Below are 13,787 nucleotides of genomic sequence, written 5' to 3' on the forward strand. Positions count from 1 at the left end.
TCGTGCTGCAGAGAGGCTGGCTTGCAAGGACTCCTAAGAACCACTCTTCCCTTCGACTCTCTAATTCTAAGCTTTAACTTTGATTAGACTTCTGCCGAGATTTCTCCAGGCCTGCCAGGGTGAAAGAGTCAGCAGGGGTTCGAAAGAACAAATCAGTCCAGACAATAGTGACATCTTTTTTCTCCTCTAGATGGAATTAGTAGATATGGGTTGTAGTAAATTTATCCGATATCTGGGTGCCACCAGGCCAGCTCTACCGATGGCATTTTTCACTGTGTCGGTTGATTTTGCTTTAATTGAGTGCAGATCAGAGCATAATGATGGGAGCCGGATGCGGGAAGAAAGCGTCAAAGGCAGGGGCTCTGTGACGAGGGAGACTTCTGCTCCAAGAGAGGGAAGGGTGGAGCAGGTGGGGAAGGACCTGCATTCATGCCAAGCTGCAGTGTCACCTTTATTAATGATGACGGGGAGAGGGAGTCAGCAGGCAGCTAATGCGGACTGCAGCGGATGGTAATTGGAAGGTGTTGTTACTATTCCAAAGGACAGGGAAGTGAAAGTAGGACAAATGGGAATTTAGGAGGAGGGAGGAGAGCAGAGGGAAAGAATGGGGGGGAAAAGGTATATGATGTCATTTGGAAAATTGCAAACCAATAAATCCATGAGGGCTCATTCCCAGGACAGAGAGGAAACTGTCTAAGGAGGAGCCAGCCTGTCGGGGAGCTGGGGCTGACAGGAAGCACAAGATCAGTGGGCAGTGCTGTGTCCCCACGGGGTGGGGGGGGGTCAGCTGGAACAGGAGCCCCAGGAACGGACTGCCACTCCCTTCGGCCCCATCCTCCTTGAGCCATTTTTTTTTCCACGGAGAACATCAGAAGCGGTGTTCCATCCAAAAGGGCTTTCCAGGGGCTCGTTAGCGTGAACCCTACAGTCAGTTTTTCAAACAGTTATTTCTGAGTTCAGCTTCATAGGATTTTTTTTTCATCATTGGGATCAGCTTCATAAAAGCCAGAGCATGATGATTCTGCCAGTTTTACTGTTAACAGATGAAATAGTACTCCCTTTATAGAAATGAAGAGCAAGGACTTTGGGTAGCTTTCTTTAGTTCTCAAGACCTTGTCAGCAGAGCTGGCCTGAAGGCAGCCACTTCGCAGGGGCCTGCCTGGCTTCCCATTACCTACAGATTGAGGTTCAAAGCCCTCAGCCTGGCATACAGGGCCCTTCCAGTCTGCCCCTCCGAATCTCTCGTGATCTCCCTCTGCAAACTTCTGCCGTACGCTCACTTTCACCTCTGCCTCTTTCCTTATCCTATTCCGCATAGCAGTTTCTTAGCATGTGACCTCTCCCTCCCATGCCTTGCCAATGGCAGACATCACTAATCTATCACCACTCTTGGACTTGCCCTCAGAATCATTCCCCACGTAGCTTTTTAGGCAGTTACTGCTAATCAATCAAATTATATAATAAAACGTATTTCAATTCTAGATCTAAGATGTTCTTTCCCATTCTTAGCTTAATCTTTTTCGATCTTGTAGTTCTTTAAACCCCACATGCTCTGTGAAATTTCCCCTAAACATTCTCCCCACAGAGGCCATTCCTACTTCTCAAAAGCCTAGGGAAAACCTTACTTTTAGCATTCATTTTGCACCTGTCATTCAGCGTCGTAATGTTTATTTCCCTACGGATCAGGGTTTCTCAGTTTCAGCACTAGTGATGGTTTGGGTCGGATCATTCTCTGTTGCTGGGGCCGACCTGTGGACTGTAGGGTGTCTCGTTTAGCAGCATCCCTGGCATTGACCCAATAGATGTGAGTAGCAACCGCTTCCTCTCCCCTAATTACGATAGGCAGAAGTGTTTCTAAACATTGTTATATGCCCTCTGGGAGACAAAATTGGCCCCAGTTGAGAACTACTATATCAGATAGATTAGATAGATGGATGGATGGATGGATGGATGGATGGATGGATGGATGGATGGATAGATAGATAGATAGATAGATAGATAGATAGATAGATAGACAGACAGATAGACAGACAGACAGACAGATCAATCAATCTGCCCAATTAGTCTGAGACCTTCAGAGTGTGGACCAAGATCATACCCGATATAGCTCCTTACACATAATAGATTCTGAGTAAATATTTGCTAATTCGTTGAATAATTAGGAGTGAGGAATTATCTAGGAAAGGGGGAAATCTTTCCCTAATTTGGTTTGAGAATTACACCGTTGGTGTGTCATTGCTTCGGTTAAGCACCGTTGAGTTAACAACGCAGGGAGCTTGCAAACTGGCCACCTCTACACGTGCCCAATAAGCTGTCATCAGACCCACGTACCTGGGTGTGCTGGGACTAAGCAGACCACTTGCAGCAGGAACAACTAGACCTATTTGGGGGAAGTAAGGAAGGTGCCAGGAGAGGCCTGGTTGGAACGTTGGGCTTGAAGTTTAAAACATGGTGTGAGAGACCTTCACACTTCTTTATTCTTCATGAAGGGAACACGAGGGAAAAACTAAAATTGTTTTATCCACAAAGTAATCATCCCTCCTGAAAACTCTCTTGCCTGGCTGCCCGTTTGCCCATGAATGTGTGTGTCTGCCTCCCCTCCACTCCTGCCAGCATGGACGCTTCGCAAAGGGAGACCGAGGGCAGGGAGAGCCCGTAGAAATCACCATCCGCAGTGCAGCTCTTCAGGTCCGCAGGGAGGTTTAAATCAACCTCCACGAGGCAAGCAAAAGCTAACTGTACTCTTCCCTGCCCGATCCACAAACTGTTCCTGCTGAGCCGGACGGGGCGGGGGCTGAGCTTTGCAAGGCTTCTCGAATACCTAGGAGTGCCAGGCTCCACACGAGACCCACCTTCCCACTCCATCCTCACGATTAGGCCTAAAGTCAAGCACTGTTATCCCCGTTTCAGAGACGAGAGAACGGAGGCTCAGAGAGGCAAAGCAACTTGCCCAGAGTTCCAGAGCACGTGGAAGAGAGCTGGGATTTGATCCAGGACTTGAAATGCCCAGTCTAGGACTTTCCAAGAAAGCCGCTTCTACGGGAAACCAGATATACTTCCCAGTATGCAATGTCAGTGTCTCACACTGAACCCTTGTTGACCTTCGAGCCAAGCAAGGTCAAAAATGGAGAGGTTAACCCCAGCTGAGCCTAAAATCGTGGGAGACTCATAAGCCATAGCGCATGGTCATTAAGAAGGCTGGTCTAATCTATGTAGCTGTGTGTCTGCCCTTACCAGTTAGTCTGTCTGCCTATATAATCTGCCAAGCTAGCTCCATCCATCCGTTCATCTTTGCCTCTGCCCTTTTATCTCTAGATAGGCACAAGAAATGTCTAGAATGTTTCTTAATATTTAGAGGTTTATTGAATCAAATATTGAATATTCTTAATATTCAAGGTTAGACGAGGGCATAATAAGGTCAAATATCATACAATTTTCCTTCCTTCATGTCCTTTGAAGTATTGCTTAATTTTCATCATAATGAGATTATATCAGGTTTATAAAACAATAAAGTCTTTTTATTTTTTCTAAAGAAAACAAAAGCATTCTGGAGTCAAGCTCCTTGGTTTCGTCATCCGGAACATGCACATGGTTTCACAGACACTGACTGAATGTTGGGAAGGATAATGAGATAAAGCTTATATGTATGTTACTTGGACCATCGTAAGTGCTCAGTAACCGGTGGCTGTTTTGACCATCGGTGTACTTTTTTAGCACAGTGTCTGACGCATAAATATCCAACTAATATTAGCTTCTCCTCCTTCCAGTTCTTTCTTTCCCTGTCACAACCCTATAAAAAGTTCTTAATGATGGATAAATAAAGGGCTTAGCGGGCTGCCCGACACACACTTAGCCCTTTAAATGGTAGTTATTGTCATTGTCCTTTAGCCCACAGTGCCTCCTCCTTGACACATAGCATCCTTTTGCGACACCTTTTTCCATCGCAGGTTGACCTTGGAGCCATCTGTAACCTAGATGCAAATGTTTGCAGGAGAAAGTAAGGGGCTTCTCAAGAGTCTTATCCAGAGCCCACATCCTAGCGATGCCTCTGGCTCTGCTTTTTCTCAGGGAGGTGTGAGCCCAGGACATCCTATGGTCCAGGACTCAAAGCAGACTTTCCTACACAGCCCTTCCAGAGGCATTCAGCGTGAAGCGTGGAAGACCATCATCATTGATGTATGTGCCGAGAATAGATGCTTGTTTCTGAAACTATTCTTTTTTGCAATCACATTTGTGAACTTCCCCACCCACACCTCCACAGATGTAATTAGAAACACTTAGAAAAATCATCCTCTGTTCAGTTAAAAACTGGGGTGTCCTGAATAATAGTTCCCCTCCTGGCAGGCAGGCTTCTCAAGTCCCACAGACTTGAATGACTTTAGCCAGAGACTGGGAGCAGCCAGAGAAGCTACCCCCATATCCATTCAGCTCTGAACGACAGGGAGACAGACCCACCAAACTTGAAGACAAATGGGAGCCATGTAAAACTGGAGTCTGCTACAAAATAATCATTTGGTGAGAAACGCTTTGCAGAGGAGTGGTGACACATCCGTGAATGAGGAAGAGACGACCTTAAAAACATGACGTTTTTCATGGCCCCAGGACCCTGGAAGCAAGTCCAGCATAGTGTCCTGGAAACAGCCTTGTGCGGTAAGACATGGAAACCGCCTCTTTAAAGAGGGGTTTTTAGAAACACACAGCAGCCAGAGTGAGCATCTTAAAACCCAAATCAATGGCCTTCCTTTGGCACTTGGAAGAAAACCCAGGCTCTAGCCCCTGATCCCCAGAGGCCCACAGGATCTGGCGCCGTCTGTCTCTCTGACCTCGTCTCATACCTCACTTCCCTCGCGTCATCCCTTCCCGCCGTGCCGGCCTCCCTCTGGACCCCTCAGCGCCCTAAGCACAGCCCGTCTCAGGGCCTTTACCTCTGCTGTTCGCTTGCCCTGGAAAGCTGTTCTGCCAGATTTTTGCATGACCAGCTCTCATCATTCAGATCTCCACTCGAGTGTCAGTTCTCCAAGAGGCCACCTTTGTCTTCCCTATTGAAAATAGGTCCCATCTCACTCCATCTCTATGTCAGCGCTTTGTGATATTCATTAGTAGTCGATATCACTGCCTAAAATGATCTTCCTTATGTACTTACTTGTTTATAGCGCATTTCCCCACCTCTGGTCCTTTGCCCAGTGGGGATGCGAGCCCCTTAAGAACAAATCTCTTGTTAATCTCAATCGTGGCTATATCCCCAGCACCTAGAACTGTGCTGGAACATAGTAGGTGCTCAAGAAATATTTGTTAAATTAAGGAATGAGCGAAAGAAGACCTCGCTCTGACTTGATCAAAAATAATTTAAGATAGTGTGTGCTCAGAGTAGAACAAAAATCCTTTCATTTCTGGCTTCTCCTAAGGCAAAAGTGGTCTTCACATGACCCTACCTTTTCTGAGTTTGTGAGGAGGAGGGGGGTGGTCCCTGAAACATTCTTTTAGAGATGGGGGATATTATAATAAATTCAGTCTCTCATCTAGTGAACATTTATTGAGCCTATAATATGTGCACGATCGAGTCTAGGTTCTGGCAATACAGCAATGGCTAAGTGGACTAAAATCTCTGTGCGAGTGGAGCTGACAGAGCTGACGCGGGCAACGTGGTGGTTTTGTGAAAAGAATTCCAGGTTTTAGAGTCAGAAAGACCCAGATTTTAATTCCTGCCCCACCGTATACTGGATGCCCATCTGGGCGCACGGCTGGACTTGCACGCGTCTCGCTTTCCTTGCCTGGAAGATGGGCATAACGCTGACCTCATGAGGTCGTTAAGAGGGATCAGCGAGATGATGAAGGGAGAGTCCCGAGCATGAATGAATGAATGAATGAATGAATGAGTGGAATCTGCCTGCCTGCCTTCCACTTCCCCTGGGATTAGAGGTCCCGTTGTGTTCTTTGGAAGATTTAAAGTGACCCCACACTACAGAGCCATATTCACAGGCTCCAGCCAGGATCAGAAGGTGTTAGTTTCAAAGGAAGAATGTGTGACCAATTCCAACTCGTCTTCTAGGCTTGATTCAAAGCAGCCTTGTCACCCCTCCGTCCTGTGCCCTGTCAGTGAGGATAGCTCTGTGAGGAGACAGCACGCTTGCGATGCCGGTCCTGGTGGTACTGGAGAGCTGATCATCATTAATGCCCACGGTGCCAGGTGGGGTTGCACACAGCCACCTCTGCCAGAGTTCCCATGCTGTGCACATGGAACGCGTCAGGGTACATACAGAGTACACAGCACCCAAGTGGCACCTTTCTGTTTTCTTGTGATGTTGTGCTTTTAACATGGAGCAGGTCACACAAAACCCCTGGATCTATGCCCATCAAGAAGCTTCCTCTGAAGGAAGGTGACTTTGTTAACTCTGTCATACAACCAAAGAATGTGTCACTGTACACAGATAGGTACCTCCTAAACCAAACAGCTGGGAGACTATGTTTTCGATGAAGACAGTTGTTTTTTGTGCTTTTAAATAATTTAGACACTGTTGTCACTCTTTCTACCTGCCAGCAACTGTCCCCAAATAAAAGGAACCTCCCAGAATGCTCTGCTCCAAGAGACATACACTCGATTTGTTAAACAGCTGGACTTTGGGCATGTCGTTAACCAACATCAGAGTCAAAGGGTTCTTAACTGTTTGTCTCAAGCTGATCTGTCCACAGACAGTCACACGTAGGTGGAGTCATCATTTCCTCTGCTCAGGTCAGGAATTTCAGTGAGCTGATCTGCATAGTTTCTCTGGACCAGGGTCAGCAACAATGACAATAATAGTAATAGTGGCCAAGTATTGAGGGCTTTCTATGTTCTAAGTGCTTTACATAAATTGATTTAATTGCCCAAACTGTATGACATAGGGAATATTTCTATCCTCTTTTACAGAGGAAGACACTGAGGCACAAGACTCTGCCCAAGGTCACACAACTAATAAGAGGTAGAGCTGAGATTTGAACTGTTGGGCTGTCTGGCTCCTAAGCCTCCACTCCGATGCTCTATATCCTGGCATAACCAAATGTAAGCTCTTTGGAGCACAGCCTTGTCTGTCCTGCTTACTGCTCACCCCAGCTCTTAGTACAGTACCCAGAACTTGATGGTCGCTAAGACAGAACACACTCACTAGTTTCCCCAGACATCGCTGCAAACTACCACTCTGAGCTGCCCGACGAAGCTCTAAGATGAAGGAAGGGATTGTAGAGTCCCTGTTTTTCCTGACACACACAGCCTCCCACCTCCGGTCCTAGACCCATCACACAGACAGCGCCAATTCCATCCAAGAATAAAATCTGTTATATAACCACATGGCAGACATGGGGGTGAATGGAGAAGCAACCTGAAAGTGCCATTCGGCCATTCTTAGTCTCCCAAGGAAAATGGATAGTTCAGTAGATGGAACTTTCCCTGTGAGCCTCCCTTGGCATGCAAACTTTCCTTCATCTCCTCTCCTCGGTTCTTTCTATGTTCTATTTTATTTTATTTTGGTCCTGCACATTATTTGAAGTTACTATAGCAACGTGTCACCAGCTGGTATCGCATAGTGATGTTGGCATTTAGGTAGCAAGCTCCCGAGTTGGCTGTTTTCCTCCCTCTGCGATCTCATCACTCAGCACTGATCTCAGGTGAGTGGGGGACGCCTTTGCAGCAGCCGTGCCCCTCTCCCCCTGTTTTATTTGTTTTTCAAGGCTGGGCAAACTGATAGCCTCTTCCTGGCTCACTCGACACTGATTGGGTGTGTAGGTGTGTTTGCATTCAAAGTGGTTAAATCGATATGTTTGAGTGGTGTCCACCAAAACTATTGGCCTTACCGATATGATGATGATGATGATGATGACGATGACGACGATGAGGATGATGATGATGGTATTTTATGCAGTGGAGCAGAGTGATTTGGGGAGAGCTACTCTCCTGATCACAATCACCTAATATCCCTGCTAATTAATATTAATCACACAATTATTAGGTTTTTCTTTGACTCTCTTGCCATCAGACAGTGACAAGACCCTGACTGTTTTCCTTCAGAGCTTCAGCTCTCTCCCAGGTGTGAGACCTCCCTACATACTGATGGGCTGAATTAATTAAGAGGATTGATTGTCGCTGATGGCTGAAGAGGCTTCTATAAAGCAAATAAGCCCCGCCGCTCAAGGCGTTAAGTACCCCCTCATCGGCCAAGTGCCTGTGATGATCGTGCTTATTTTTACACGTTTGACCTAATTTCAAACCCTCTCTCTTCATGCTGTGATTCATTAGCTACATTTTAAACCACCCTGAACGGAGTGGAGGTGACTCTGCCTGGTTTGTGCCAGCGTCTCGATACAGTTTCTCTCCAGAATTTAATATGCATGTCCCCCTGGTATTCCCTTTTAGGAAGCAATTTCCCATCCGGGTGCCTGGCACGCTACTTGGGTATGGATGAGTGGCTACCTCACGCCTTGGTAGTAAATATATGTCCACTACAAAATTTCCGCGAGGGCTGGAAAGGGGGATTCTCACTTGCCTGGACTGCCAGGGACCCCTCCCCCCACACCGTCCCTCATGCTTTTCCATGTTGCCGACAGTTTGGTCTCCTCCACTACAAAGTTCGAGCTATGTCAGCGTCAGGAGTATCTGAGATGCTGGGTAAATGCAGTCTGATCGGCACCCCAGCCCCCGTTCCTCTGTCTCCTTCTAAACATGCAAAACATGGAGGATGGAGAAGTGAGGTTTCAAACTTGTAAAAAGGGAAGGGGGCGGGAAGCAAAAAGGTGGATCGCCGTGTCGGGGATACTACTGGGAGAGGGATGCACGTCAGAGAAGCCTAATGTTATGCCATCATTCTATCGCTGCGTGACAAAGAGGTTTTTTGTTTTTCGTTTCTTTTTTCTTTTTTTTTTTTTCAAATGACAGGAAAAGCCTTTTCTAAATACGAACCTGCTGCTGGCGTCTCATGCCATTTCACGAATCAACCAGCCACACTGTTGTGATTTCTGACAGATATGATACTAAAGTGGGCTAGATACCAAGAAAAAACGGGGTGCTTCCAGTCAGGAGTAAAACACTGTCATTTTTCATGAACAGCCAAATGCAGGCAACTTGTCCAAACTTCAGTCACATCGCACTGCAAATCGTACGGGAAAGGCACTCGGCTGGGTTTTTCCATGTGGTAGTCGGAACAGAGAAATGAACAAGCTGGCAAAAGTAATTCTGACTGATTGGTGAACTGCAACACCCCGAGCAAGTCCTTCTAAAAGGCTAACGGTTTCTTTCATAAAACGGTCACTCTGTCTAGATGGGGACTGGGACCCCTTCCCCCTTCTATTCTTCTAAAACAAAGCATGGAAGTTTCTTTGAACAAGGCTTAACACGCTGCAGCCTTTTGGAGATAATTCCAGGCAACTTGAGCTCTGAGGTTGGTTTTTTGCCTCCCCCCACCCCTTCAAATTCAAATCGAGCCACTGCAAATAACAGGCATTCAGCGTCTGTGCATGTGGGGCAGCCTGCAGTTCTGACAATGGTGGATTTCCACCACACAGCACCACACGCACACACAAAGCTCACGATCCCAGGACTCATTTAAGCCAAAGCTTTACAAGTAAACTATTGCCCAAGAGATGATAGTATGTCCTCTTACAGGATCAGCGATCACAAAAAATAAAACCTACCCAGATCCCTTACCTTGAAGCAGTGGCATTACCTGCAGCGGAGGTCCTCCCTCTCCGTGCAAAATGAGCCAGGCTCTGGCCAGCAGCAGAATTACTCCAAAAGAAGGAATAATAAGTCCTTTATATTGTAATTTTCACTGTTTATATGCAAGAAGTGTGGTGGGTCTGCTCACGTAGGAATAAATAAAAAGCCGAACAAACTGCACGGCAGCTTCCATGTGAAGGGAAAAGACCTCTAGTGGCCACAGGCTGAATTCTTTGAGGCGGGTGAGAGGAGATGGAGGGAGTAAAGGAAACACACGTGTGTGCCCCCCCCCTGCCCCGTCTCTCTCTCTGTCTCTTTCTCTCTCTGTCTCCTTCTCCTCTCTCCTCTCTCCCTTCCCTCTCTCCTCTCTCTCTCTCTCTGCCCCTCTCCCTCTCTCTCCCCTCTGTCTCTCCCTCTCTCTCTCTCCCTCTCTCTGTTCCTCCTATATCTTTCTTTTCCTTCCTTTCTCCGTTTTCTCTTTCTTATATCTTTGTCTTTGTTTTGATATATTTCTTCGTTCTTTCTTTCTTGTCTTTCTCTTGTCTTTCATCTCTTTCTGTCTTTGATATATATATTTTCCTTCTCTTCCTCTCTTTCTCTCTCCCTGTCTTCCCATTCCCCCTTTTATCACACACACACACTCGTCAAACTATAGGATTTCTCCTTTCTTGCATCCAACCCGGCCAGAAGGATAAACAAGAATAAAGCCTGTTTCTTGGTTTAAGTGGGACCTGGTTACGTTAGCTGTGGTGGTGCTCTGTCTGGTGTGAAAGGGACTAGTAATTTCACAAACTCACCGCCACCCTCGGGGGCCCGAGCAGCAGAGAGGATCTGACCGCCAGGATGGCCAAGGCAGTTTGCCCCAGTGCAGAGGTTCTGAGTCCCAATCAGCACAGTGTCAACGCTGCTGCTGCTCCTGAGAGCCCCAGCTTAGCGCTCTCTGCCGGTTTACACGTGTTCTGCACATTTGTGGTGTGTGTTGTAGTCACTAGCAGGCAGGGCTGGCTTCCTAGATGTGTGACCTGGCCTGGTGCTCAGATGGCCCGGTGGCTGTCTTGAAATTCTGAATAAATTTTAACAGGGACTCTGCATTTTCATTTCGTCCTGAGCCCTAATTATATAGCTGGCTCTGCTGCCTGGGAAAGCCCACTCTCCCCAGCATCCCAGTCAGAAAGAACCTAGAAGCAAATGAGACTCCATCTTTGGGAGCCACTTTTGGGAATGTGAACTTAAGGAACATGCAATTCCTAAAAGACTTCCTGGAGAGGAATGTGGGAGGGGCTTCCTGGCGACATCAAGGCTGTCCCCCACCACTGTAAACCTGTGATCTGGGAGAATATTTTTTTATTTCATATTTGTCATATTTTTTTAACAGAGAAAGAAGTTGACGAGGTTTTTGGGGGGTGTATATGTGTGTATGTGGTTTATTGCTATCGTTGTTGTTTAATATAGTTTGTGATACCCAACCCATTTTTTTGGTTCTAATATAACGTCTTCAGGCCCATATTTCCTGTGTGCATTATGTCCGACACCCTTTAGTAATGGGGTTCCCTGGAGACACCCCTAATCACACCAAGCAGACCATCTTCTGCAAGCCTCTTCTTGACTGGGCCTAGTGGGACTTCCTTTGGCTAAGATGGCAGCCCCAGTGGAATCCTGCAGGGGACAGTCTTGAATGGCTTCTCCCCGCTGGTAGATTTGTGGTCGGTACTTCCTTTACCAGCTTTCCAGAGCAGATCTCCCTAAATGCTGCTAGCAGACACAAGCCCAAACAGAATATGTACCCTGACACAGATTCATAAAACATGGAAGAGAAAAAGCAGAAAAGGGTGTGGCGATGGATTCCGGTGCATGAGAAGATGTGGTCCTTCCTCTTCTGATCCCGCAGATCCTTCCAGACCCACCTGCTCACCGAGTCCTTACATTGATTTCCCTCTTGTCTGAATCCCTCTGGCACTTAGTCTGCTTCGCAGATCAAAGGTCTTGTACATTTTCCCTCATGGATCTTAATCTTATTTTTCCAACTAGATCCTGAGCATTTGAAGAACGAGCGAGGACTACCTCTCCTTGTCTCTTTTGTCCTCCATGGCTCTTAACAAGTGCTGGTTTCTGGTAGCTACTGGTTTCTCACTGATCGATTCATGGTGGTCCAACCACTGATCCCCCTGTAAAGAACTTTAATGCATTCAAGACACTGTAGGGGACATTTGATTCTTCTGATACACCTCTGGGGTAGATATAGGTGGATTATTGTCCCACTTTATAGATGAAACATATAAAATTATTTACAAGAAAATCAGACTGTCTCCAAGATGTTGTGATAGGCTGGGTCTCCTGACATGAATGCAGCACTTTTCTCTCTGGAGAGGTAATGAATTGGGTCTTGTAGTCTATATCTGGAGCTCCTATGAGAGTCCCAGGCACATAATAGATGTTCGATAAATGCTTTTTGGGTGAATGTGCTGATGATGGCTGAGCCGTAAGGAGAGATCTCTTCATAGGGAAGTTTCATATGCTAGTCTGGTGGAGAGTAAGTCTCCATACCTGGAGGAGGGGCGTTCTTATACTTACTTGGGTTGGGGTATTTTCCATTCTGAAGTCAAGGAAATGGAGAAGATGAATGTTATGGTCTTCTCTCTACTATTTCATGGCACTTTTCTTTATTTCTTGCAGAGTCACTTTGTGGCATGTATGACGGCGATTTTAAACCAGATGGGTGACCAGCACTATTCCTTCTATATCGAAACCTTTCAGACCAGCTCTGAACTTGTGGTGAGTCTATAAGATGCTAGGGCACAGCATGGAGGAGACGGATCACATTCTCGGTTCTCAAGAGTTTAGGGCAAGAAAGTCTCCGCCATGGGCCTTGAATACCTGTGCGTCTAAGTTTATAAACACGACTCCGTGATTCCCTGCTTCTGCTTCCCATTTAGGCTGTATATGTCTTCTGGAACATGTCTTCAGTCCATGTCAGAGATGAGACCCAATGTCTACTCTAAATATGGTTTAACAAATATTTGTTGATGAATCATGGACATTTGGGGGCTTAAAGGCGTGGCTGCAGAAGTCACACAGTCTTGGGTTTGAATCTGGGATTTATCACCAGCTAGCTATGTCACCATGGGCAGGTTAACTTCCCTTAAGCCTCAGTTTCCCCATATGTAAAGTGGGGATAATATTTTTTTTTGTCACAGGGATATAAAGAGGTTGAATGAGAGCATAGCGGCTCTCACGCATTAAGTTCCCAGTAAAAGATAGCTAATGTTATATTACGGTAACAAACGCAGGAAGGAAGTTGGCCTCTGAGTCCCTTTCTTCCAGCCTCTCAGGACTCATTTGCTGCAGGACTGTCCGCCTGTGGCTCGTGGCCCCTGGGCCTGTACTTCTGCAGCAGAAGACTTCATCAGCAAAGAGCCTGGCCTGGGCTGTCCCAGGGGTAGCATAGTCCCTTTGCCCTCAGTATGGTCACTTTTGTCCTCGTCTCTTTCCAACTACCATATTCAGGGTTCTGCTGCTGTGGCTCACTTTTGACTCTCCTTGGAGGGACCAACGGCACCAGAACTGGACTCACTTCAGAGAGTGACCCATGAAAAAGGACCATTAGGAATCCAATGCGTTACCCTTTCATTCATTCAGTGGAGACACTGTCTCTTCATTGGAGTAGGATGGATGAGAACCTCTTTCTGGACATACAAAGATTAAAAAGAAAGCTAAATAACCCTGGATTTCTGCCTTCCCCCAAGTTCCCTATGTCTTGGGACATGGATATAAATAGGCAGAATTCATCATTTTTGATCCTCGACAGAGAGAAGGGTGGGGAGGAAGGTGGAAAAGGGAGTTTTTATTTACTGAACATAACGTAGGTGTTATCACTCTCTTTCATAAGTCCATAATCTTCTTGCTCAAGGCCACACAGCTAGTGCACGCGGAGGCAAGATCTGAATCTCTGCTGTAACCCTAACCCCACGCTGCATCTTCTCATTCAGAAGCCAGGTTTTTCCGTCTATGAGCCAGAGGCCTTCTCCATTCCCATAGGGAGGGAACGGGCTCGCGATGATATCCACACACCCCCAGATGACATCATGGATGAATAATAATACTT

General features: G+C 46.6%; 2 protein-coding genes across 7 annotated transcripts in view; one reads left to right on the forward strand and one right to left on the reverse strand.

Moving 5' to 3' along the window:
* INSYN2B (inhibitory synaptic factor family member 2B) overlaps positions 1-9,980 on the reverse strand; it is a 108,616-nt gene extending 98,636 nt beyond the window's left edge. For 4 of the 6 annotated variants that reach the window (XR_005656050.1, XM_039877597.1, XM_039877608.1 and 1 more), the window contains exon 1: positions 9,674-9,980. The gene's annotated coding sequence lies outside the window, so the exon portion shown is untranslated. The remainder of the gene's footprint in view (positions 1-9,673) is intronic. The other 2 variants (XM_039877621.1, XM_039877614.1) reach the window with 1 other exon arrangement.
* DOCK2 (dedicator of cytokinesis 2) overlaps positions 1-13,787 on the forward strand; it is a 366,360-nt gene that overhangs the window by 273,835 nt on the left and 78,738 nt on the right. Inside the window, exon 28 of the mRNA XM_039876355.1 lies at positions 12,359-12,457. Coding sequence (XP_039732289.1) covers positions 12,359-12,457 — 99 coding nt within the window. The remainder of the gene's footprint in view (positions 1-12,358; positions 12,458-13,787) is intronic.

The sequence above is a fragment of the Pteropus medius genome, unplaced genomic scaffold (assembly GCF_902729225.1).
Source record: "Pteropus medius unplaced genomic scaffold, Ma_sr-lr_union100, whole genome shotgun sequence".
Lineage (NCBI taxonomy): Eukaryota > Metazoa > Chordata > Mammalia > Chiroptera > Pteropodidae > Pteropus > Pteropus medius.